The sequence below is a fragment of the Gobius niger genome (genome assembly GCF_951799975.1).
Source record: "Gobius niger genome assembly, chromosome: 5".
NCBI classification, from domain to species: Eukaryota; Metazoa; Chordata; class Actinopteri; order Gobiiformes; family Gobiidae; genus Gobius; species Gobius niger.
Genome location: NC_136856.1, coordinates 19773999 through 19801884, shown reverse-complemented (window position 1 = coordinate 19801884; position 27886 = coordinate 19773999). Strand labels below are relative to the sequence as shown.

Genomic DNA, 27886 nt, shown 5'->3' with positions numbered 1-27886 from the left:
CCATTAGATCAGTGACAGGATTAGAACAAGAATCCCAAAATGAATCATAATTTTTTTTTCAGCCATATGTGAGCCAGATGGCTGCTTTCTGCTCGGTTATTCTAAACAGAGCACATCCCTGTACCTTGTATTTACAACATTTTATTTGTCATTTCATCACCTATTTTAAGATCCTCTTTCTACTCTTTTAGTGCCTGCCATAGGTTACCATTAAGTCCCTTTTTGCAGTATTTTATTTATTTTCTAACTTTAGGAGAGCAAATTAGGCTGTGATGAGAGGGAACAGCAGAGGCAGTAGACATTTCAGATAATCCTATAAGGGTTTTGGGAGAAGCACTGCTGGCACTGAACTTTCATGCCTCAGTGAAATTTGCATCAGCGCTAGATTAAGTCTATCTTTAACTATTAGACAGTGTAAGACTGCAGCATTTTCTTTACTGTGGGTGTGCTTTTAATTCTGATCGTCAAGTAAACACATGGACGATACACTGCTTTATGTAATTTAATTGATGACGCAAATACAATACAACAAATGTTACTACTTAGGCTTTACAAGCAAAATTGTCAACAATTACGCTTTTATGAAATTAATTTTAGAATAAACTGCTATGATTTTTTTTCCTTCTCGCCTTCATCTCCCTCTACCCTCTCCTGACTGGACAGGGGTGAGTCAGTGCGTGGGGGAGTGCCCCCTTTCTCTCCCTCCCATAGTACTCCACGGGTGCGTGAACCAGAGCCCAGACGGACGCGGGGCGGGGTCTTGTTGTCTCCGGGACTAAATGACTGGGACACGCCCCGACTCAGTCCCAGGCCCCAGCCATGACGAGAGCCCAGTTTACGGCGCCCCCCAGAGGCTGAACGCACCACTGCTGCTCCTGCGGCCGGAGAGTCTGGATGTTCTTGGGATAAACATTTCCTCAAGGGAGACGGAGACACCGGAGCACTGCGCGGATCTGCCGTGACAGGAGAAAGTGAATTTGTCTTTTTTATTATGAGCTCAATCAAACAAAAAAACTTTTTTGTACATTACATCTCTTTTTATTGTGGGTTAGTCCCAGGAAAAACTATTTTTAACTGCAAATAATGGAGTAAATTAGTGAACTTAATAATATTTGAATATAAAAAAGGGAAAGGCTCTTTACTCTCTATTTAATTTGTATTCAAGAATTGAATCTGTTTGATGTTTGTTTTTGTTTTTCAATATAGATGCAATTACAGTTCAAAATAGAAAAAGTGAGGCCATGCCAATCTTGTGCTTTTCAACATGTGGTTAGCAGAGAATGGCGGGCACACTTGGCACTCCTCGGGTTTGGATCCGAGTAGTCGAGCGCTATCAACATAGACCACACTTGGTAGTCATGAGTAGATTTGTATGCATGCCAGTAGCCTCACTTGATGGGGTGAGCATATCTTTGAGAAAGTGTTTGTGTGTGCGGTCTCACCAGGCTGAGCTGTTTGTGAGTCGGATGTAAATTCAGTGCTGTCGGCCAGGTTCTCCACGCTGCCTGCAGCGGTGAAGAGGGCGCGGCCTTCCCTCCCCGCTCCTCCCCGGGGTTTGATTAGCTTCTTCATCCTGTCTGCAATCCAGTTAGATTTCCTTTGAGGACACAGAGGACACACACTATTTACTGAAACGGTTGGGAGTTAAAAAAAAAAGTCCTTGTTTATTCAGTGGGCAGATGCACACATTAGAAACGCACAGTGGATTTACAAAAATGGGGTTACAGTAGATCAAGGGTGTGTGGCTCCTGTATTTATGCATATGTTGTGAAATCAAACTGAGAGGCTCTTGGTGGTTGTGTCTTAAATTTACAAAAATGGGGTTACAGTAGATCAAGGGTGTGTGGCTCCTGTATTTATGCATATGTTGTGAAATCAAACTGAGAGGCTCTTTGTGGTTGTGTCTTAAATCTCCATCCCTCAATAACTTTTTGTTTACAATGCGATTGATACAGTGCCTAGCCCAGAGCCGTTTTTTCCCATACACAGACTTGGGCCCCCGCCGCCGCCAGGGCCCTGCATCTCAAAACACGGTGTTGTTTTGCTGTGAATCAACGCATTGTTACGGCGACAGCCTCTCTGACAGCGCTAACTCACTCTCCGCCTACTTTGCCACATATAACACCAAAACGGAGCAGTCTGCTGAAGTGGATGAGCAGGAGAGACCTACTGCCTTCCCCTCGTCACCCCCAAGGTGCGAGTGCTTCTCCACTCAAGTCCCTGCTCGGCTGTCTGACTCCCGGTGCTCGCCTCGCCTCATGCTCCCCTCCTGCTCCCCTCCTGCTCCTGCGGCCGCATCAGCCACGCTCTCATTTACACCATCTTCTTATTGTCTCTTGCAGATTATCAGGACAGTAGTTTGGCGAATAGACGAGAGTAAAGCCGTTGTATTTGTCTCAAAGGGGAGTTGAATCCACATGGTTCTCATGAGCATAGTTACTTTCAGTAACTCTGGTTCTGAACGTGCACAGTCCAAAACAAATTACTGTCAGGCTACTTCTCAGTGGTAAGACAAACATAGCCGTCAGGAGCAGGTTTCTTTTTTAAAGCAGCGTTTCCCAAACTGTGGGTCAGGGACCAGAGGTGAGAGAATGTTACCATTTGTCATTTACAATTTTAAAAAGTGGGGAAAATAGACTAATAGTAGTCCTAAATCCCAGTCTGACAGTGGCTTAATGGTTAGTGGTTCTCACACAGAGGGGTAGGGCCTGAATTGAGGTCATTATGTTCCCCTTCTGCCCTGCTCTACTGCACAGTTCGCTCTTCATTGAGGAGCCATGGGACGCGTGCTGTAGGGCCCCCATGAGGATTTTTGCTTAGGGCCCCAGAAGGGCCAGCACCAGCTCTGGCCTTGCCACAATAGTCACCTCTTGGATTTAACCAAGGAAATACTTAAAGGCTTGCCATTGGACAATTATTGCATGTTCACAAATGCTGTGTTCACATAGAATTTGCCATATAAGCATTTTTTTCTTGTGGTTACAATTATGAAAAAGGGAGTATGAGACATTATTTTCATCCAGGGACTTCTTCAATAATTATTCAAGATGCCATGACATCTACATTGTCACAACATTTACTTCCATCTAGACTTTATTTCATCCTGTATTGATTACAAGTGCACAAAATATGTTTCATCAAATCCTAAAGTTTGTCACTGGGGCAAGTAAGCACATCTCGTAAAGTGCTAAACAAGAGAAAATATTAAGCAAAGCATCCCCAAAGGAATATGATAAGTAATGTGACAGTACTTGGCTTTACTGCCCGGAGTTTGCATGTTTGGCTCCAGGACTCGATACTGGTCCATTATCTTCTCCACCAACTTTTGCTTCTCCCGTCGAAGCTCACCGAGTTTCTCGCTGAAAGAAAACAATCAATGGAGAAAACTTTCAGAAGAGACCAAAAGAAGAAAACGGCAATTGAAAAAAAGACATTTTACTCATTTCCACTGACCAGGGCAGGTCAGGGAGAAGTACAAATGTGTCATGGCGAGTAATGGAGAGTAAAGGACAAGCTTCTGTTAGTCTGAACGGAATCATATTGAGCTTGTACCAAATTTCTTTTAAAAAACACAATAATAAAATCAAAGCAAGGTCTATCCGTGTATTATTGCGCAGCAGAGCGAAAGCCAGATGCTGATCGCTGGTCAATAGCGTTTGGAATTTTATCTTTTTAGCCAAGAAACTCAGATCTGCTAAAGTTTAATTAGCGCTATTCTCCTAATCAAGACAGTTTCACTTCCGGGTATTCGAGTTGACGCAGACAAGGATTCAACATTATCAATACAGGTTCATTGTTGTCATTTCTTTGTTGGCAGTGTCTGTTATCAAGTGAATGTCTGATATAGACAAATGAACATCGAAAATACAATGAGCGCAAAAGTACACAGACCAAGGTTTAATGTAGAACTCAAGGTTTTTGGATTTGTTAATCTAATGCGATCTTGTATTTTCATTTGTCAAAGAATATACTGTACATGGAATTTGTATATTGTATATTAACAAACAAGGATTTTAGAAATACAATTAAAGCCCCAGTGGTTGTCTACAAATAAAACACATACTTCATATGTTTTAGAATCAATATATGGACCACAGTTCTTGCTATAGTCAACAGTGTTAGCATTAAAAAAGCCCATCAAAAATATTGTATATTTGGCTTTAACATGTTGCTAATACAGTCATTGATGAGTGTGATATTCATATTCAGTGATTTCCCAAATTTAACACATACTCGCTGATACCAATAGAACGAATCATACATTTATAAAAAGTATTCACATGTGAGATAATGTAAACAGGAAGTTACAGTCGCGATGAGTTGAACTGAATCCGAAGTGTGATCTAGCTCTATTTTGTATTTGCTGTTGCTCATGGGCTTTCACATCAGCTATTTATTATTAGTAGCTGTTAACTGCACTTTTCTCTGTTCTTCTGAGGCATTTATAGATTCAGTGTGTGAGAATTACCATTGCACAAAGCTGAACAGAACAAAAAGTGTTGGAGACTATTAAACCTTAACTTAAATTAAAGACCTGGGTGTATATTAGCAAAGAACAAGAGATTATTAGATCATTATTTTGAGAGCGCTTGGGTCTGTTTTAAAGCTATTCACGGACTCAAGTGGAAAATAAATTGAATCAAGGGACTTGATTTGTAATTTTTATTCTATGGTGCTTAACAGCCATTCAGTTTTTTTAGAGGGATTCCCTTTGTGCTGTATGCCCCAATAATCTTCATGCATATACAGTACAGTGTGAAACCCACAGTCATGCAGTAAACCGTAATAACCGTAAGTCCAATCCAGGATTATAGAGCCACTGGAGAATTAAGATAGAAATATTAGAAACAATTTGTTTTTTACTCGCAGAAATGTTCAAAAAGAATGCCTCTGACGCGCTGGTACAGTGGTGTGTACTCACTGATAATCTCTCTGCTCGGAGTAGTGCTGGTCGCGACGTTCCAGACTCTGCTCCAGTAAAGCGCGGTTCTCCTTCAGGAGGCTCTGGTTCTGCTCAGCCACATGGCGATTCTCCTCCTCCATGTTTCCCTTGAGCTGCGTCAACAGCTTAACGACACACAACATCGTTACTTTCTGCATCCATGTGTGCATTGTGAATGTCAATATTTTTTACTGTCTAATTCTTTTTGTTCAGGAGTTTTTCCCCTAAGCTTCATTAGACAGGACAGCTCAGGATGAAACGGGGTTAAAAGAGGCTGTGGCTTATATAGTTTCATGTTTGTTTTTCATGTTTTTTTCTATTTTGTTCTTCATGACGTAGCCTAATTGTTTTTGGATTGCAGGAAGGGCTGCAATTAAAAAATATTTTGCAAACAATATATTTAGTGGGATACCTTTTGCTTTACACCTATTTTAACAACATAAAGATAAAATGATGGTGCCTGAAGGGCAATAATGGCGTCTTGAGAGGAAAAAAAATATTTTAATAATTGTGAATTTGTTGAAGTTGGTCTTGCCATGTTTTAGAGCCAGTTTATACGACACATAAATATCAGATGATTACAGATTTCTGACTTGGTGACATTATGTCAATAATGGATGGAATCATAGTTAAAAAAAATAACAGCATGTATTTTTCACTGTCTGCACTTCACTGTGTGTCTATATCAGTCTAATTAAGTTTTAAACAAGGCTGTATAGACGTACTTTTTAGGCTTAGACTTCATAGTGTAAATCATTGGAAAAATAATATATCCATGGCAAAATAAAACAACACTGTCAAATACACAAGACCAGCTCTAAAAGAGCAAGTAATTTTTCAAATCCATATAGAGTCTGACAGTGCCAAGTTAATGCAACTTCATCCAATTATTTTATTTGTTGTCAAAGTCGCACAAAGCTAAGTCCATAAAAGCTGCACTGTGACTGCAGGGATAAATTGTGAAGGTTCGAACATTTCCCTTTTAATAAGATCTCTAGGTTACAGACTCCAACAATTTGATTGGCCTCCCTGTATCCCAATGTATTAGAGATGAAAAGAGAACATTAAGTTTGAATTTGGGCTCAGGCAATTATATATAATATAATATCCCTCCTCCCTCTCTCCCTTTGGGCCATGCTCTAATAATATATTTTTCATTTATTTATCAGAGTTGATGCAATCAACATAGTTACAACTCAGGTTTGCAGCTTTGGCGATGCATAAAGAGCTTCAAGCTAGCGCTAATTTGCAGCTCATATAAAGCGTATAATAATGAGTGAATCTGAGATGTTAAATTGAGATAGGCTGTGAATTATGTGCTTATGTTTGCGTCATAAAAGCACTGCAAAATCCTATTTACAAAAAGAGCACTGACTTAAAACTATTTTATTTACTGCATTTAAAATGTAAGCACAGCTGTATAAGAAGAGTCCAGATGCCTCTGGGCTGTGTTCGTGTGTGTGACTGCGTCAGACCTGGAACTGGCTGGTTAGCCTGGCGTAGCTAATGTCCAGACTCTGGTGTGCTTCCCTCAGGGTGCTTAGTTCTCCCTCCAGGCGGGTTTTTTCCAGCTGGGAGGTATTCAGCTCTCCCCTCAGCACCGAGCCCTGGGCCAGCAGCTCGGCCTGGGACGCCAACCAGTCCTTCTGCTGGGCCTGCAGCCTGCAACACGTCACGCATGAATTAAACTAATCTGTCATTGCTATGTGACCTGTGCAGCACTCAATACACTTGTTAAGCAAATGCTTCACAAAAAATTTGTCATTACATATTGTACCTTGAAGACCTTGTGTTCCTCTGTTTCGTTTTTTTTTTCTGTGTTTTTTTCATGTCTCTGTTCATGTCCTTAGCGTTACATTTTGATATATCCAGTCCGTGCTTGTGGTTTCCTATTTACTTCCTTTTATACCATGGCCATTGAGAATGGAAAACTGGCGTGCATTAAAACTGTAAACGCACAGTTCGTCCGGCAACAGTTAAATCACGTTCTATATCACTCCACTGCAGCTGTTTCCATAGTAACAACAAACAATTGAGCTGGAACTAGCTTCAGGTAAAAAAAGTTTAAAAAGTGAAATAACTCCTGCAAACCAGTAGCACAGCTAGAAGGTCCGGGTTCAATTCCCACCAGGGACAGGGACTTTCTGTGTGGGGCTTGCATGTTCTCTCTGTGTCTGCGTAGGTTTCCTCCGGGTACTCCGGTTTCCCCTACCACTAAAACATGTACAATAGGTCAGAATGAATGAGAGTGTGTTTGAGCGTGCGCATGGGGGATGACGGATGGAAAATTAGCCCAAGGCTACAATCCGTTGTGGCTTGTTCATTAATTTGCACTGTCCCTACCAAATAAACCAATAAGTAAATAAACAGTTTCAGTTTGTGGGACCATGGTATAAGTGGATTAAACAACTCGGCATTAGACAGTTTTATTGCACTCCGCTGCACGTCGTGGTGTTCTTGACTCGCGCATTAAACTGTATAATGCACGGCTCCTCGTTGTTTAATCCTTACGTGTTGCCTGCCCCGTATGCCTCGCTCAGGCGCAGGTGAAACACTGCAGTGCAGTGGTTCTGAACTACCTTTAAAATAATGTATAATAGCAGTTATAACATTTTAGTCCATGACACTGGTTTGAGATTTACTGCAGATTGCACATGTAAGTAATGAAAATAAAAATAAATTATGTGCGGCAGTACTCTGTATAGTCTAACGCACATTCAAATTAGTTTCAGTGTTTCTCCTGGTGCCACTGATCCTCAACATTTACATATTGTGCATGCAAACAGGAGTCAAGTGAAACGATTATGAACGTAAACTAACACAGTTACCTCTCGTTTTCTTCTCTCAGTCTCTCAAGCTCCCGTTTTCTCTCCAGTTGATTCTGAGCTCCTGCCTCCATTTCTACTCTTAAAATATCCACTTCCCGTTCTCGCTCCTCAAGCTGGGCTTTTCCCAGAAGAAGATTCTGGTACCTTTAAATTTTAAAAAGCAAACTCATTATTAAATAACAAACAAAAACCTGTTTGTGCCGTGAGGATGATGCAAGTCAAACATGGATCAACGTTTCTTTGTTATACGCCTATTACCTTGTCACTGGATTTGATTTGAAAAAACAATAATTGAACAGCTTTCAAATATATTCCTATTGTTGTACCTGATCTCTAGCTCCCTGTGCTGGGCCTCGAGGCTGCGGGAGCTGCTGCGGAGTTGTGAGTTCTTCTCCAGCACCTCGTCCAGCTCCAGCTCCTGACGCTGCTGCAAAGCGGTCAAGCGCTCATGGTCCCGTCTCAGAGCCTCAGCTCGGGCCTGGGACTCCTCTCGCTCCCTTGTCCAAACCTTTGACTCTGCCTCCAGCGCTGCACACTGGGCCTTCACCTCACTACATTGGGACAGTGCTGCTGCATGCTGGGAATTTAATGATGCTTGCTCTATCTGTGTAATACAAAACAATCCATAGTTTAAAGTCTAAAGATCTTAAATAAGAAACAGAAAGTGCTCAGTGCATTTGTCCATATTTAGAATTGCATATTGCAAAAGAAACATACTCATTGTGCTAACACTTTGCTGCATAGTTTTCTTACTGTCTGACCTGTAGCTGTGTGTTGAGACCCTGTAATCTGGTGCAGGAGTCCTGCAGACTCAGAGAATGGCGACGTAAAGCCTCCAGCTGCTCCTTCAGGTGCTCACAGGCTTCATGAGACTGAGCCAGACGAGACGACAAGGCCTCCTGACTTGCAACTGCCGCTGCTTTCTGGCACAAAAATATATAAATATGATAAATAAACATATATTTATAAAATAGCAGAAAGTCAAACATTCTTAGTATCTACGGTTTAGTCATTTAGTATCTACATTTTACTGACTCGATCACTCACCCAAGTGCATCGGGTGTGTAAGGTTGTTTGATATAGTGAGTAATATGTAAACTACTGTTTAAACCAATGAAAAACGGTACGGTGGACGGCCAAATCATATGAAGAACGAAAACCGTAGCTTCCACACAAAGTCAAATCCAACCAATGTTATTAATGGTAAATGATGGCTAATCTAGTGCTATTTTAGAACTATGCAACTGGATAAAGTAGCATTTTATGTAATCCACAATCTTGGGATTAAGTGATATTTATCTATTTTTTCTGCCTGAATTGACCACCTTGATTTATTTATACTTTGGCGCAGGGCTAGCTTAGCTGGGAGTTAGCAGGTGAGTCATTAGACTCATACGTATCAGTGCCTTTGATTGACGTGAACCACAGAGTGATTCGTTTTCCCAGTTCAAACTAGTAGGTCACTCACGCCCACTGAGCCACATACGACTTCGGAGTGCACGAACTCTCGTTTTGAACAGAAATATTCAACCACTTTTACCATAAAGTTTTGTTTAGTTTCACACTTAAGGGACAATAGAGGGTTTTTAAAATGTTAAAACTAAATATTTTCATCCCCCTACATGTTCCAGCCATGTCCTAATGTGTAGAATGAGCCCAGACCTGTTCACCACAACTGCCTCTAAAATCCTGCACTGTCACTCAAAAAGGTGTTAATTCGGGTCTGAAGTGCCGTCATGCACGAGCTTAATATAGAAGCTGCAAGACCTGAGGTGGCAGTAGTGAGCATAAAATGACCAACTTGCATCTCGTCTCTTTAATATAAGAGTAACTAATGTGACAAAGGAAAAATAAAAAACTGTCTGAATCGCCGTCTAACGTATTAAACAGAACCAAATGAGTGAACGAGTTAATGGAGGAGGGGAATCTCGACTCTTGATTCAGTGAAGTGACCCTCGACTTCTACCAGAAGTAGTGCACTTGGTCCAGCTTGGATCCACACAAAGGGAGAGGCTACAGGTTGGGTACGTTTCTTTCATTGTTTTCAGTTCTCTCTCCTATCAGTGAGGCCTAACATAACAGAGCGTTTTTCAGTTTTGTTTTTGAATTCTTGCCTGAATTCTCTGCCTGAATTCCTAAAGTACAAGTTTCTGTGTTCTTGACTCTTTGGGTTCACTGTAGGGTTAGTAGTAGTTCACGTGTTCTTTAAAATACTCGCTCCTGAATCCCCGCTGGTAGATTTTTATTCACTCTTATGTTTATCCTTCATGCATCCCAACAATTCCCTGACGTTTTCCAATTGATGAGCAGCGAAAAACACAGTGCTCCACTTTGGAAAGCACAGACACAGATGGTTAACATGGTGGCTGCTGCTTAGTACCTGCACTGAGCCAAACTCCTGACCTTGGTAAGGCGCACAGCTCGATGGTGGAGTTGTGTGTGTTTTTAGATAGAGACAGGGAGAGAGAGGCGTGGGAGGAGCAGAGGCGATAAGGAAGATTAACAGTAGCCGAGGTGACATTATAAAGCCCGATGACTCAGATAAGGCACTAGTTCTGGGAATAAAGTGCTGCACTTTGTAGACCAGCGCAAGTTGATAGTCCCTGCGTATCCCAAGAGCAAGAAATTCAATATAATAAAATTGTCTCCCTTTCACAAAAGCTGCATCAAGTCACCCGGAGTCACCCCGTCAAAGCCAAATAGAGTAAAGAAAGAGATTGACAAATACAGACCTCTCTTTGGAGTTCAGCAAGGTTTTCTCTCAGCTGCCTCACAGTCTCTTCTGTCTCATGCCCATCGCTGCTCACATCAAGACCTTCGCCAGTTTTATGTGATTGCTCCATCGCTGACATCGCCTCCGTCTGAAGCTCACTAACATGCGGTTTGTTTACAGAAGAAATGTCTCTGTTCTTCTTTTCCAACTCAAGTAGGCTTTCCATTTTCTTGAGATCAGATGAAAGGAGTTCTGCTCGGTTCTGCGATTGGTCAAGAGACTCTTTTGCCGTTTTCAGCCCCGTCTCGGTCTTTTGGAGTTTCTTTCTCAAATGGTCATTTTCAGTGGACAGAGTTTGGGACTGCACCTGCTCATTAGCCATATTCTGAAGCACAGTAAAGAAAATTACTTTAGAAAAAATAATCATCAAAGGTGTTAGAAAACTGTGATAACACAATTTTAGTAATCAGATCAGATGCTTGTTTGTAAAATAAGCTATTGTTTCATTATATGCTCTCCTCAATAAAAGATAAACTCTGGGGGTTTACTCTCACTGCTGAATTAGTGTCATACTGTTTTTTTCTCTCTCTCACTCTTTTTACTGTATGTAATAGATGTGTTTTCTCTATTTGGTCTGGTGTTTTTTAGAAAAGAGTGGCGCTACCAAGAACTTCTCAAATATATAAAAGAAAATGGTGAACACTAAGTCACAACTGTATTGATGAATATAGCTAATAAATGCAGTAATTTATCTGCTAAGCACATTTTCACTTCTCTCCATAAACGAGGCACATGATTGTTTACGCAGGTCTACAGCAGTGTTTGTATGCACCACTCACAAAGACTATCCACAGCATCTCACCTGGGACAGTGTGCTAATCTGGGCCTGTGCCTGTGCACACTGCTCCTGCAGCTGCTGCCTTTCCTCCTCAGAGCTACTCAATCGAATACTGAGCTCCTTCTGCGAGTCCTGAAGCCGAGCGCAGAACTCCTGCGCTTCAGACAGCTGCAGACAAACGCGTCTGCCACAGAAGACAACACAGGTTTAAAAAGGTCAGGGAAAATCATCAAGTAACTTTTTTGTAAGAGAACGCAGAAATCATAGGCAGTTTTGATACTTATGTCATTGTTACATTGTGCTAAGCTTGAAATAAATGTGTGAGTAAAAATGATGGTTACATTTCTGCAAATATATCTCATTTCCCTTCATCTTTCAGCAATGAAGTAGAAGACAGGAATTACTCATCCCTCACATAATCATCTCGAAATTATGTTTGTAATCATCACCTTAAAGGAATAGGCCACCGTTTTTACATACTAAGATATGTTCTTACCTAACCTTAGTCGAGTTAATATATACCCATCTGGCCTTGGTCCGTGCGCTCTGTCACGCAAACGGAGCACATACGCAACCTCTCCCACATGTCATATAGCTCCAAAAAAGCTGACGATAGAAGCTACCAAGCTCTTCCACGTGTTCCCTATTTAAATAAAGTTACGTGAAGTGTTTTCATGCGAAGTATATTTACACAGAAATGTAACATGTCGATTTTATAAGCAGATAAAAAGGGGTACTATATTGTGAGGCGTAATGATACGAGGAGCAAAACGTCCGCGCAGTAACTCCTAAAGACTTCCCTGCTCACTTCCGTCAATAGAAGCTGTGTGACTTGTAATTTCTGAAACAGACATTAGAGCTGCCAGGGACCAGTTTACCTGTGCTCAGTGTCCACAGCCCGAGCCCTCTGATGGCAGCCCTCCAAGGTGAGGCTGGTGCTTTCCAGCTGTTGCTTTAATCTGGACACTTCCCTCTGCCTCTGCCTCATCTCTTTCTGAAAGCTGTCGATCTCAGTCTGCAAGGCCTCCTTCTCCTGCTCCAGACGGGTGGCCTCGGACAACGCCTGGTCTCTGGCTCTGGTCATTGATTCAGTCTCTAAAGTGGCATCGCAAAGCTCCGCCTCCAACTCCTCCTCTCGCCGTCGACAGGTGTCCAGGCTCCGCCCCTGACTGTCCAGCTCCAGATGTAGGCTCTGGATTGTGAGCTCAAACTGTTCACTCTGATTAAGCAAGATGAAGAATATTAACAATGCGTTTATTTACTTTGTTTTGTACTGCAACCCTCAAAACAACCAAGGCCTCCGATACAAGAATATACATATATATTTTTCTTTGATTTATTTAACCAGGAAAGTCCCACTGAGATTAGGAATCTCATTTCCAAGGGAGTCCTGTCCCTAGACGGAACCCTATTATACATATTTTTGTGGTAGGGGAAACCTATGATAAAGGAAAAGTGCTTTATTTACCACATACAATTGTACTGTGAATTTGGGGGTTTGAAGACCATGAACTTTCTTGCATTGTACCTGTACCTCAGTTTGACAATCACATAACAAAACACTTACAGTGTATTGTTTTTAACCATACCATCACAAGATGATCTACCGTCATTCTGTGTGAAGATTATAGAGTCATCTTGACCCCGTCTAAAACTGTGCATTAATGTAAATATAACAAAAGCAAAAGAAAACTATACACAGAGGTTAACTCGTCCCACACAGTGAGCAGGTAGGCAGCAGAACTGTGGAAGATGGCGCTGGTTACAGAGCCCTGAGGGAAACCGACTGTTTGCACTTCTTGTTCCATTTAAAATACACCGTTTGAGTTTGCATTAATTGTGGCTTTTTAATCTCCTCATGAAATACAAAGACTTCCTCTCAGTCTTAGCAAACCTTTCTGTTTTACAACACTCCAAAGTGTTGAAATGAGCATTTTTTTATTTGCCGCTGACTGCGCTGCTCTCAAGTTAAATTATATTATTCATACACCAAAATGGCTACGCAGTAAATCTGCTCTGAGACTTTGTAGTCCAAGTTTACAATTTTGAGAGTGAAAGAACACTTAACTTTTCAACTATTATTAACGAGAACAGTTATTATGGATTCAGATTGAACAGCCTCACTGGACAATCAAGAATCATTTAAAAGTATGTTGGGATTTGACTCATCATAATGGGCACTCACTGTAGCTCTGCTGTAAAATGTTCGCTCTTTGAAAGAATGACTCACTATATACAAAGAAATGCATTTGAACCTTTAACACCTTGATGAAACCTGATGTATCCTTTAAAATGGAGAGAAAATTAGAGTAATTATATTTTTAATGTCAGAGTCACATTAAGTTAGTATTGATGACTCCTGACTGTGAAGAATTCATAAATCCCTGTAATGGCATTTCTTAAACGCTGACTTTTGCACCGTTCTTTTCCTTAGCTGGCAATTTCTCAGATGTCAGGAAATTTTACTGCAAATAGAACATGAAGTGCCATTTTCTGTATCCACTCCAAAGATTCAAATTAACATTCTCGTCTTAGTGTAAGTAACACAAATAAAAGAATACTTGTATCCAGTGCTGCTAAATGTAAATTATTTGGATACAGTAAATGCATAATTAATCCTATTGTTAGAACTCAATTTAGTGTGATATAATATAGAACAACATAGTGGTTTAATGTATAATTAATTACTATTACTATTCCTCATATTAACCTCTTATTAATATCAATCACGTCACGTTATGTCAAATCAAATAGAGACCAAATAGAGATTCTTGATATCAGTTTAGTGGTTTAGTGGACTGCCCGTGACCAGTTTTACATTATATATTTACAGTGCGATTGATCATTGTGATGTTTACTGATTTTGTATGCTTGTATAATCACTGGGACCTTGCGCTGTTTGTTGCGCAGGACTTCCACGGCGCTGCGCAGTGTGTCCCTGTCTCTCTCCAGAGCCGCGCGCTCTCCCTCCAGCGTCGCGATGACCGTGGTCTGCATCCTGTGGAGCTCCACCTGGCTGCGTAGGCGACAGAGCTCCTCCTCCATAACCATACTGTCCGACTGCAGCACCTAACAAGAGGCCAGTTTGGATTTTGAGATGGACGCGGGCACCGAATCAGAAAGATGAGTTTGTGTTACCTCGATCTGCCTCCGGGCTTCTCCCAGACTCGCAGCTGCTTTCTTCAGTCGCTGCAGCTCAGCCTCAAGGAGCACCAACCTTTGCTCTGCTTCCCAAGTTTTCCGGCTCTGTTCCCCCAGCTTAGAGCGCAGGTCATGGGCAGCTTTGGCCTGGCTTTCAGCCTCATCCTGAGCTTCCTGAAGCAGGTGACTTAGACTCTCCATTTCGGGACCACAGAGGCAGCACACAGCTTTACTGGATACACCTTCAGTGTCCATACTTAAACTTTGCACTACTGCCCTGGTCTCCATTTCCCTCTTGGCTTTCTGACCCCCTTCTGCTTCACCCCTCTGCACCTCCTCGTTTAGCGCTGCCCCTTTTCTCTCTAAAACATCTTCACCAACTCCAGCTTGTCTTTGGATGCATATTGTCTCTCTCGTGTGCTCATCTATGACTATTCCCTGCCCCACTCCCTCACCCCTTAGAGACTCCTCATCCGGGACCCTTCTCTGGACGGTTTCCCCCTTTATTTTCTCTGTGTCCTTCTTCTCCACTCCCATATGTTGTAGTTTGTTGGCAAGCAGTTCAAGTTGTTGTTTCAGAGTAACATTTTCATTCTTCAAGTTCTGTATCTGCAAAGAGAGTGTGAAAAGGTAGTGTTAATGTTCACTCAAAACAGACACAGAATTTACCTCACTTTCTTCAAAAAAGTCATTTAAACAACTTATTCTATTGCTTTAATGTGTCTGTATTTGCCATAGAGGAGAACAGAGAATTTCTTATCTTATAACGACGGGCTCCAGCTTCAAAACAAGAGAGAATTCAAAAAGGACAAAAATGGAGAATTGCTACAATGGTTATTTGTTGTGAAATATCTAAGCTGCCAATGCCATGATATCAAAGAAAGTACTTCCAAAGACCTTCAAGTGAAATAAAAAGTGTTCTTTGTAAAGTTACGGCTTGAGCATGTATAAAAATAAATACTGTAGAGTAAACAAACCAATCAAACTTGCATATTTATTTTTCTATATTTCTAAACAATTTATAATTTTATATATATATAATTTTTCCACCATTTGCTCACCTCCTTATGATGCTCCTTCTCCAGCTCCTCTTTTGCACCCGGCAGATCGACCTGCGGTGGGAAGAGATAAATGTTCAGCTCCTCCAGCAGTCCCTTTCCGCGTTTCCCATTTCATGTTTCCACATAATGTTAACAGCCATTAAGGCACAGCGCGGACGACTCAGTAATTGCGGTGAATACGCTCTGAAAACTCAAGTGGTGTCTAAGAGATCATGGCAAGACCATTGTTCAGGGATTTGTCTTGAAAATAAAAATAGATGATGTGCGTCTGAGGAAGAGACCTGCACTTTCCTGTAGTGTTGCACTTAGTGATCCCCGATACCCTTTCATTACATGTATGGATTTATGTTGGTGACCTGCTTTAACCTATAACCTTCAGCCAACTGTAGATGAAATGAAATGGATCCCTTCTGTCCAGGCTTTAACCTCCAGCCTCTGACCTCTTGCTGCATCTGTAACTCCTCTAAACGCCTCCTCAGCTCTGCATTCTCCTGCTCTGCTCCCAGCAGCCGCAGCGTCGAGGCTTCACCCACTTCCACACTCAGCGGCGTCTCATCTGCAAAGGCCACAGGAACAAAAGGTTGTAGGGCTGCATGATATGAGGACAAATTGTGTTATTCAGTTACCGTTATTGTAGGCTCTTTAGAAAATGGAGATGTTGCAATGTAACATCATAATTTTGTTATGTTTTAAAATGGAATAGTTTCATGTTGGAGGACAGTTTTCTAAGGTTTGCTATGTATATTATGACACAAGATTAATATGGCACATTTGTAAACCCAGTTCCTAACAACAACATATTATGTGCATTTTCTGTTTGGACACATCCTTCAATAACATCGAATCATCCATTGAGTTTTACTCCATCTGAAAAAATGCAATCCAATTCTAAACAGTCATGAACATAATCTATTGAAATGGAAGAAAAATGAAAAATGAAGCAGTGAGTGTATGAGGAGACTGTTATTGGTGAACGATAACCTGCAACCCAGTATTACCTAACTCTATTTTTCTTATCAGTTAATTAAAATTATCTAAACGACAATGTGTGGAAAAAAGCCACTTTGCTCACCAATGAAGTCGCTCAGATCCTCATCAGAGTCAGGCTCTGATTGGATGAAGCTGCTTCTGGCTCCAGCGACAGGCGCTCTCATGCTGTCACTGCTCTGCCTCAGGTCGGCCTCCAGGCTTATGTTCATTTCTAACAACTCGTCCACGCGCTGCCTCTCAGTATCCCGCTCCTATAGAGAGACCCAATCAGCAATCAAAACTATGTATGATTGTTTACGAGATATGACAATATCTCATAAACAAAATGATGGAGTCCAGATTTTTTTTAAATACACCTAATTCAGAATTTAGATGAAACCAAATGTCCCATTTACCGATTCCACGATTGATATTTTGTGTCGCAGTAGTACATTTTCTCTTTCCAGCTCTCTCATCGAGGAGCAGCGCGCTCGGGCGTCAGACAGCTGTTCTTCAAGCAGCGCTTTGGTTTCCTGCAGTGCTGCACAGAGCTGTTGTTGCTCCTGTAAAATGAAAAAGCCAATAACATGCTAATACTAAGGTATTCTTTTTCATTGTGAAAATAATACATTTGGCAGACTCTTGAGAAGATGGTAAATTAATTAATGTTTTTGATAGAGCACGTCCTCATCTGAGTAAGGCCAATAACTGAATCCAAAATAAAATTGACAATGAGGAGAGCTTTTTACAAGGATATCAGCTCACTTGGCAGTTGCACTTCTGTTTCACAAAAGATAAATCTTATTTGGAGTTAAAAGCACCAATAACAGAAGCCATACGCTGCTCTTTGTCAGTGAAGTGGCTCCAGGCTGTAAATCCTGGTGACATCACACAATAATCTCATAATGTGGTTTTAAGCGTCGGAGCTGTTCACATTCGCTCTGATTGAAAAGCTCGGGGCCATGAGAAGAAACAGGCGTCCTTTGATATTAAGTGGCAGTAGTGTATTTAAGAAAGAAAGGCTGCTCAAGAACGTGTTTGAAGATCTTTTGAAGTTGTCATACACACAGTGAGATCAATGTGGGAGGAGACCGAAAGAATGTGATGTGAAACCCAATAATAGATGGATTGATTCAGGGGAAAATCTGCCATATTTGTTGTCAACAGCCAAACTAGGGCTACACAATATAGAACTGTATCACCAATTATTGTTGGTATGGCAAAATTAGGAAAAGGTTATGCAATATCCATATCACAATAAGACACATTATGTTATAAAATGACTAAGTTGTGAATTGAATTGTACACACAGGGGGTCATTTACTGAGCGTTTGTTCTAAAAAAAAAAAAGTATGTGCAAAAGTGGATCAGCAGGAGCAGCGTTCTCATCAGATTATACTGTAATTTCAAATGGTAAATTTGGTGCAACATGCCCATAAAATATGCTTTTTTCCCATTGTGTACACAGTAATTAGCACCTGTCTTGATAAATGACCCACCAACAGTGACTTAACAAAGTGCAAAGATTCAGTTTTAGCCTTGATTATACGAATTTAGATCCATTTTAGCTTTGTATTGAAACTACTATTGTTATGCTCTGTCTGTACTACTATTTTTCAGCAGTTTCGACGTTACAATTCCAAGAGTGTAAACCTTCAGCTGTGTGCGCAACAGCTCCAGTCCACGCAGCTTATGTCTGCAGCTCTGGAGCTCAGACTGAAGGTGCTCCGCTCGGGTCGCTCGCTCCCGGGTGCAGTCTAGCTCGTCCCGCAGCGTACGCATGCCCCTCACCTCCGCCTGCAGCGAGCGGTTCTGAGCACAAAAATAAGACGGCACTCAGCGGTCAGACAAGGCGGAGGACACAGCTGAGGGGTAATAAAGCAGATGTTTAGCAAGAGAACAGCAAGTGTTGTGTGCAAATGAGCTAAAAGGAAACTGCAGCTGTAGGAAGGACTGAGGCTGTGGATGCTACATGTAATTTAATTGAGTAACATGTAGTTAGTTTAGTGTTATATAAGTACAATCATTTTCTATTCTTTTGACACAATCACTGTATTTTCTTAACCTCTTTATGTATTTTCTTGAGTTGTTCCTCCATAGTTTCAATCTCTTGTTTATAATCCAGAATCTGATCTCCTTTTTCTTCTCTAAAAAACAAAAAAATCCAAATGTAACCACCCACAGTTCATGGTACAGTTATATCGTATGAAGACTTCAATACATATTTTTAGTTTTTTCTTTTTGAGACATACTCACAGTTGTTGTTTGAGACGCCGGAGCTTAGCCTTGCTATCTGCCAGCTGGAGTGCCAAACCTTCAGGTGGCTCCTCACTGTGACCACCGTGAGGCGCCGTGCTGGTGTTTACCTGAGCCTCCCGCTCCTGACTGAGCTCTGTTATCCTCTGGAGAGCGTTGGGTTGAAAGATACAGTGTTAGGTACACAAAACAGAGGGAGGCAGAGATTCTAAGTGAGAGGAGTCCCAAATACAGGCTGTTTTGGCAGAAAAAATGTTTAACACTTAAACGCCATAATGCTATTTAACCATCATCCTCATTGTGTCAGGGTGACTTGTACCACATTTTATAATTCTGTAACATTCTGTGTATGACCTCACCATCTGAACTTAAGACTAAAGTAGGTCCAAAAATGATGACGAAGGATCCTGGGATCAAACGAGTTGGACCAAAATATTAAAAACTTGAAATGGGCCGAGGTCGGCTATAACAAAAAATATTTATACTGTGCATTGTAACAAGCTAATTTATTGTAAATATACATTAAGGTTTGTATGTTGTCTGCACTTCCTAAACATTATTTTTTGTTTGAAATACCTCGAGATGAGTGTCTTTTTGTGCCAGGAGGTTTTGAATATGCTTAGTCATGGAGTTGAACACCAGCACTAAATCTGAACTTTCTGCCTCCACAAGCTCCTCCCACTGCAGCGGCAGCACCACGTGTGGATCCTGCGTCACCTGTAGATATCACACAAACGGTTGTGTTCACGTGACATCAAAACATCTTAAAAAGGGGGTGCGGTGGAGGACAGGCCAGAAATCAATGGGACAATTTGCCTTTAAACATTGTCAATACACAGTATTTACTAATGCCCCCTAAAATAGTGGATTTCTCTGGTAAAGTTCTTGTTATAACATTAGATCCAAATGTCGATTATGAGGGGCGACAGTGGCGCATATGGAACAATGTCGTTGTGTCATTGGGCAAGACACCCACTTAGCCTGTGGGAACTTAGTGAGAGAGTGAATGTGTGGCAGTGGTCGGAAGGACCGACAGCGCAAGGCAGCTGTAGCTACAACAGTTTTTGTTTTTGTTTTTTACTAGCCCATAGGCTAATTCTGGCATATTTACATGTATGATGTATATTAATATGCACTGTCCATATAATAAATAAATAAAGAGAACAGTAGCTTACTACCACTAAGTATGGAGTGAATGAATCATGCCATGTAAAGCATCTTTGTAAAACCAATGCATTCTTCTTATTCTTATTCTCATCGTCTCAGCATTTGAGCTGGTTCGTTCACCAGGGGCCAACCAGGTCCTTCATGTTTGGCTCTTCAGCCAAGGACTCTTCGAAGCATGAGTGCAGTCCCTAACAGCACCGTCTTTTGTATTTCTTTGGCACTGATTCTGCAAGGGAGGTTATCCAATTGCTCTTGGAGCCCTTTCTTGACAGTTCCTACAGCTCTGAATACTATTGGCACAATCTCGATGCTTATTATTATTATTATTATTATTATTATTATTATTATTATTATTATTATTATTATTATTATTATTATTATTATTATTATTATTATTATTATTATGATAAATGTGCCTCAAAATGATAGACCTGGGGAGAAGACAAATACAACCATTACTTAATAAAAAAGTAACTTGCAAATGCAAAACTTATGATCATTTAGACCCTTCACATCCATCCATAACTCACGAGGTTATGAAAGCTGTACAGAACTCACTGGTGGAAAACATGCTGCTACTGCAATGCTTAATCATTCCTGTGTGGTTTTTTTAACAAACCACAGTTTGCCATTTGTGCCAACGGATGGAGGAAAATGACAGTAAAAAGATGAAATAGCAAAGCAGATGTGACAGAGGCTGGGGATTGAGACGACATAACGGGTGGAGGATGGCAGTAAGGGCCACCTAAAGGTCCTTAAATGGCTGCCAGGAGAATGATAAGTGGTTCATTTTTTCACTCACTTGAAGCAGCAAAAGGGTGTAACAGTTCAAGTCATAGCTGACACTCTGGACAGATATAAAACTCAAGACATAAATCATATTCAAAGTTCAAAACTCGGCTGTTTAAAATTCTCCCCATTCAGCGGATTGAAAAAGTTGGATTTAGTCGCTAAATATTTACACTTAACTGTAAGTTTTTCCTGGAACTTACCTCCTGAATACAACTGGCAATACTGGCCTGGGTTTCTATGTCAAGGGACTGAATCTCCTGAATGAAAGTTTCTTTATTCTCGCACTGCAAACAGAAAATAGTATTGATAAATACATAGGATGAATAAAATCAATGATCAATCCACATGGTGCTGGAAAAAATTGGTAAAATAAAAAAATCTTTTTGCTCTCTGCTGCTTCCCGAGGAAGGTTTTTGCTGAATCAGCAGAAATAAAAGACTAAAATACAGTTTTTCTGTTTTATCGCTCTAGATAATAATGAATAGAGCATAGATACCTGAATAATATAGTTCAGTTATTGGTATTATGTTATATTATTTTATAATCATAGAATTATATTATTTTATTTAATAATTTTCTTCATATTATTAAGGTTGTCTGAAAACATACCTGTATAGGGAGTACTATCACAGATGAAATGTGAGTTGACTTTATTGACATGTGAGTGTGTGGTCACCTGCACGGCACATCCTAACAGGAGCAGCAGTAGTCGCCTGAGCTCTTCAACCGCAGCCTCTGTAAAAACACAATCATCCTTCCTGTCAATGCACTCCTCACTATCCCAACAGTTGTCACTATATGCCTTTGGCACAGAGAAGAGATAAGGACTTGTATATAGCGTAATTACTTTTGCAGCTCTAAATCATAAGCTGATAAGAGTTATCTTGTACCTGTGAGGGGGTCCTGTCCCAGAATAGCAGCATTTGGAAGAGGCATAAGTATCAGCTGTTGTAGATTCTCCTGGAGAAAAACATTTAAAAGGTCAAGAAAACGTGACCGTTGATCTGTGTACCCCAACAGACTCAGATCAACAGGAGTGACAGTGGCTCTGAGGGTAGAGCGGGTTCAAATCTCTACTTCCACAGGTGCACACTGTGTTGTGTCCTTGGGCAAGACATTTTATCCACCTTGCCTATAGTTTCTGTGTATATTTGTGTATAAATAAGAGTATACAGAGTTTTTAATGGAAAGTGCCTAATGTATGTGGAATAGCATTATATAAATTGAGACCATTTACCATTTTACTCCTGCAATTTGTAATGTAAACCGACCTGTCTCTGATGAGCATTGAAAGCTTGTTTCTCCCAATGATCGTTTAATGCTTCTACTGCTAAATATACAATTATTTAACAATAATTTGAATTGCAATCCAATTTTATTACTCAATATCAGTCTAGAAATATATTACAGACTGAAAATCACTTATTTAAAGGGCCTAAATGCAAGTTGGCCATTTTATACTCACTACTGCCACCTCAGGTCAAATGTGTAACTGCAGCTTCTATATTAAGCTCGTGCATGACGGCAGTTCTGACCTAATTAACTGAGTGACAGTGCAGGATTTTAGAGGCAGTTGTGGTGAACAGGTCTGAGCTCATTCTACACATTAGGACATTGCTGGAACATGTAAGGGGAGGAAAACACTTCATTTTAACATTTTTAAACTCTATTTAGTCCCTTTAAGCTACAAATAAGCCTGTTTTAATACAGTGTGAGTTTATCATCAGTGTGCGCAGCAAAACAATATGCTCTTTGGGATAACGTGACACTGTCAACTGAGTCTAGCTATTATCACCTGATGAATTAAAAGTCCTTGGCAAAGTGGTTTAGTTTTTGTGATTATAGAATCTTTACAATACAGACACATAGAACCGTATTGATTTTCTTTAATATGATTCATTCACAAAGCCAGTTTCTACAGGCACGGATGCCGATTTGGAGAAGTGTCACCACAACAACTGTTGCAATGCTATGGTTTCAGTCTGGTTTACTTACACCTAACCACACTTCATTCTTACTAAATGGCAACTTCTCAGGGTCAGAGCTTGTCAGAAAATGTAGCTTGATTCACCAAAGGTTTGGGTAGGAATTCCTGTATTATTCACTTTATATTGAAGGGAAAGTGTTGTATGGCTTTACAATATTCTCTTTGAACTTTTGTACTCTAGTCCAGTGGTTACTAAAGTGCCCCCTGGGTGGCCTCAGAGGCACTGCAGGGGAGCCTTGAAAGTTGGTCTACAAAACAAGTACATTTATTACAATTGACCGATTCAGTATTTATCCCTACAAATGAACTGAACAGTCTATGTTATTTGTTATTTGAGGTATATTTTTTAAGCTGTAAAACATCGCAAAATTATTATCATTATCATCATTATTGGGGGGCTTCCGTGGGCTCATCGGATCAAATGAGAGTTTGTGGTACCTGGTAAAAGACCCTGATGTGCCGGTTTAAAATGGAAACGTTCTGGACTCTCAGCATGTAGTCATCTACTCTGAAATTGTCGTACAGCCGCTCCACTTTGGGATTTGGATCTCTGTCAAGACAAAGTGAAATAAAAAGTATGAAGCAGCCCAACAGATTTTACACTGCAATCCATTCAAGATGTGTGAAAGCCATTTTAATGAGCTTGCAGATACCTACTGTCCACTGGGGAATGTTTTATTGAAATGCTGTGGCTTTAAGAGCAGAGTAAAGTAATAAGCTGCTCAGTAAACATAGACTATCTTGTTGTATGGCATTTGAACAAGTTGTCTGGTGCATAACAACATGGCCTGTGCACACATGACAACTACCAATTCAAATGTCAATGTTTATGCCATGCTTTTCCCTTGACTGTCTGATGAATGTGACATGTAAAAATATAAATAAAAGTAGTAAGTAAAAGGCAATCTCTCCTGTGTTTCTAGGCATTTAATTGGAAAATACTTGGCTTTTTTTGAGTTATCAAGGTTTCTATCAACGGTTTTGACATTTAAATAGATAGGTCCCTGGCCTTTTATTCTCTAGTTTGATGAAAAACACTCTGCAAAAGCATCCAGAGAAATGTTAATCATTCTTACATGACCCTCATGACCTCATTGAGGAAAATCCCATCGGTGAGTTTCAGGTAGCGGTCTCTGGCCCTCTGGGAGTCTGTGTTCACCTCCATGTACTCGCTGTAGAGGGGCCCACTGTCCCCGTTCTGTAGCATCTTCCCAAACAGCTGTACCTGCAAATGTGGGAGGATTATTTGTATAGAGACAGGCATGTTCCAAGAGACGGGCAAAAGCAAAGCAGACGGAGGCAGGAGCTGCAAATAAGCCAGAACAGATGCAGCCAAAACATTTTTCTCACGGGAAGTCACTCGAGTCAGAGGGAGCGCCTTTCTGGACAGGTGAGTCTGAGCTTTCACATTAGGAAGCACTTTTGTGACAGAAGCGGAGCTGAAGCCAAGGTTTCTCGAGTATTGCACAGAGGTGGGGAGTACTTGTTTATTTCATTTATTTATTTATTATTATCTATTTATTATTTCAAATTTCATTTTTTCAAGTACCAGTACTCAAGTAACTTTACAAGAAACTTCACTAAAAACTTCATTAAAAAACGTATACATACATCTGTGACCTGTTGCAGTTACATTTTGTCCATTTTGGTTTATGGCGTTGTCTGTGACATATGTCAAGCCCTTGTTATAATTTTTGATGATTATGGCTTACAGTCCATTTAAAAAATATTCAAATTTTCTAAGATTTTTACATATATTAGTTTCACACTTTTAATTTTCTTTTATTGTTTTTTACAATTTTATTAAACTTTTTTTATAGCATCTTATTTATGTTTTAAACTATTTTATCGTTTTAGCTGAATGTATAGTTTGGTTTCACTTGATTTTTTTATATTTATTTATTTTTTATTCCTATATTGCACTTTGGAAACACTTGTTTATGAAATGTGCTATATAAATACAGTGGATTGGATTGGATAACAGATTTAAATGCACTTTTTCATGATATTTGAATTATATGACGAGCACCTGTATGTGAGTGGGGTCCTCACATTTGGCCAGCTTGTGTTTTGAACCTCAGCCGTCATCTTGTGTTTTCTGACTGTATCCTATGCTTTGCTTTCTCCATAATGAGAGTTTGTATATAATTGTATTTTTAATGTATTTTTTGTACATATTTGGAAATGGTCATGTGACGATCTCCCACAACTAGTATTTAGGGCCACCTCGTGCCGCTTTTTAAGCTTATGCCCGGAGGAAGACCAACTCGAGGTCAAAACGCGTCGGCATGTCCATTTAAAATAAAGGACTTTTCATTGTAAGTCAGATCCTCTATTGTCCTGTGTTCAGTGCTTAATTTGATCCCCCGTTTGGGAGAACGCATTCCCCCAATGTTCAGGTTTTTCAGGGTAAATGATCCGGGAAATATTTAGGAGGATCCGGCAAAGATTTGCTCTGATATAATGGTGTTTAATGACGGTGTTCCAGCAAATGTTTTGGCCTGTTCCCCAAATCCATCACATCAGACCAATAGTGTTTCTCATAATACTGATTTACAAATTAAGCACTGCCTGTGTTCATCAAGTTTGAGACCTGATCTTTGAAGAGCACCTGCGCCCACACTTTGGGACACACAGATGCACTCACTGTTTTCTGTTTTTTTTTTTACTTTTTGAAGTAATTGCACTTTTGGAAGTAGCTTTTTCATACAGAACTTTTTACTTGAGTTATATTAACACACTTGAGAAAAAAAAATGTTACTCATGCCACTGTCAGTAAATCTTAAAGTGACAAATCTTCATTTTGACGTGTAAAAACGGTGTATTTCTCGCTTTGTTTGCTTAATTCTTCATAATGATTTCTTTTTATGGTTTTTTTGTGGTATTTTCTTTCACAGTATTCAAGTATTCAAGTTCAGTTTAACATTTCAACTGGAAATTTTTTGAGTAATCATTTGGGCCACTACTTTTTTTTTACTTCCACTTGAGCAAAACGATTTCAAAGTAATGTTACTCTTTTTTTTTTAACTTTTTGATTACTCCACCTCCTGCACTTGCACTTGCAGCCTTAATCAAGTCAAATTATTCCTGATCATTGTACTTGAGTAAATATTGTGTCTACTCTTACCCACCTCTGGCTCTGAATGCTCTCTGTCAATGCAAAGGGGGTCATTGAGGGTCATTTTGAGTATGACAGTAGTATGAATATCGCGCGTCAAACTGGGGCCTTTGAGCAAGACACTGAGCCATTGCCTGCCCCAAAGCAGTCCAGCCAACAAACCCCCTTTGAAATAGGCCAACAGTAGAGAAATCTCCCCAGTTTCACCCCAGGAGTGCATTATATTACTAATACAGCTCATTGACCAGAAGAGGTAGAAAGGCTTTGGGCTAATTGGCTTCCCATGTGGAAACCCCAGCTGGAAACACAGTCTGGTGGTACGAACAAACCCAACACATCCCGGACTGATAAAGAGGCGTCCTACTGTTTCAATACAAACAGTGTTATTAACATATTTGTTACAACTAGGACGCGGAAGAGGAAGACACAAGATTAGAAAAGGCTGCCAACAGGCAAGGGAAGCTCACAAAAGGAGAAGTAGTTTTTTGGGTTATTTTTTTGCCACAAACAAAACAAGTTAATTTCGTTTGGCCAATGTATATATTTCCCTGATTAAACCTTGAGATAGATCTAAACCGTGCAAAATGCTCTATTAGCGTTTCACTGTGAGGTGACCTTTACTTTCGCACTGATAGGCCTGTATGATAAATGACATACCCATCGCACCAGAGCGCTTTCCATGAAGTCCTCTATTATCTCCATGATGTTCGAGTCCATTGTTGAGCCGGGAGAGCCGTAAAATACTACAGCAGAGAGGTAATTAAAAAGTTTTCAGCTCTGGGTAAGTAATGAATCAAGAGCCTCCATTTGCCTCCAGTGAAAGAGTTTGACATTGTCACCCTCTTCCTCTCTCAGAGTGTGTCAGCCTTTGCAAAACCACACCGGAATTGACAAAACGCACATGTTGCGTTTTAAAGTCGTCATTTTCACACCTCTCCACTCAGATGTTGCGGTGCTTTTATTTTAGGTAGCACCATATTGTTGCATATCTATTGGACCAGGCAAAGTAATTATGTTTTTGATGTAATTGAAAGTTTACAGCAAAAAAAAGACAAACACACAAAAAAAAAGTTTGACAAGCGTTGCTTCCTGACAAAATCTTACTGCAGTTATTACATGGCCGCTTTTTGTACTGTTCAAGGGAGACATCTAGTGGATTAACTATCAAATGCACCGCTATGTAACTGCAGTTTGCATCCTGATGGATGAGTTGTCTCATATTCTGGACAAATGAAGCTTCCCCTGGGTTGGATTTATGTAAATTAGCAAACACATTTCTTTCACAAGTTATTTTCATTTGTTTTCACAGTCACAGGCTTTAGTGTGTGCTGTAGTGTGCACATGATGCTGGTGCAGCAGTCCATGGATTAACTTTACAAGGATTATCAGATTGTTTCAAGACACAACCTGCCAGCTTCATATAGGCCATCATAATAACACACTGATCCAGCACGGACTCCCTTTGTGAACTGCAGTAACCCTTTTATTATTATTATTACTATTATTACTATTACTATTACTATTATTATTATTATTATTATTATTATTATTATTATTATTATTATTATTATTATTATTATTATTATTATTATTATTATTACTATTATTATTATTATTATTATTATTATTATTATTATTATTATTATTATTATTATTATTATGACTATTATTATTATACAGAAGAAACCCAACACAACAAAGCAGTTAGAAATGTCTATCTTTATTTCATGGAGATATTTTTTTCAACACAGTAGCCTTCTATTAATTTCACATCAGCGGATACAAACACTACAGATGTCACCGTGGTTATTTATTGAGTTTCTGCATAACATTGTACTTTTTATCAAATTGAATTCGATGTTGAAAAAAGATTTGAATTTTCCTACTGAACCTGACATTAAGTCAGTGAACTCAATCCTACAGAATTTACAGTCTATTCTCACAGTACACTATAGCAGGGGTTTCCAAAGTGAGGGTTGGGACCCCTCATGGGGTCGTGAGACACTGAAGTGGGGATCACAAGACAATATTTTTAAAAATTCATAACCATGAATTTTATGTATTTTTGATTGAA

General features: G+C 40.0%; 1 protein-coding gene across 1 annotated transcript; it reads right to left on the bottom strand.

Moving 5' to 3' along the window:
• Positions 1-533: 533 nt before the first annotated feature.
• On the bottom strand, positions 534-26673 carry ccdc88b (coiled-coil domain containing 88B). Its single transcript, XM_079556937.1, has 27 exons — positions 26470-26673; positions 23771-23919; positions 23133-23244; positions 21598-21667; positions 21384-21442; positions 20908-20991; positions 19325-19465; positions 18749-18894; positions 18558-18639; positions 18146-18304; positions 16909-17055; positions 16596-16764; positions 15964-16079; positions 15524-15574; positions 14460-15071; positions 14211-14390; positions 12200-12540; positions 11346-11505; positions 10503-10868; positions 8532-8693; positions 8097-8374; positions 7771-7914; positions 6418-6604; positions 4922-5067; positions 3252-3359; positions 1443-1597; positions 534-953 (listed from the first exon to the last, which is right to left on the bottom strand). The coding sequence occupies exons 1-27, from the start codon at positions 26527-26529 to the stop codon at positions 607-609; spliced, it is 4731 nt and encodes a 1576-aa protein (XP_079413063.1). The 5' UTR covers positions 26530-26673; the 3' UTR covers positions 534-606.
• Between the last annotated feature and the right edge of the window lie 1213 nt (positions 26674-27886).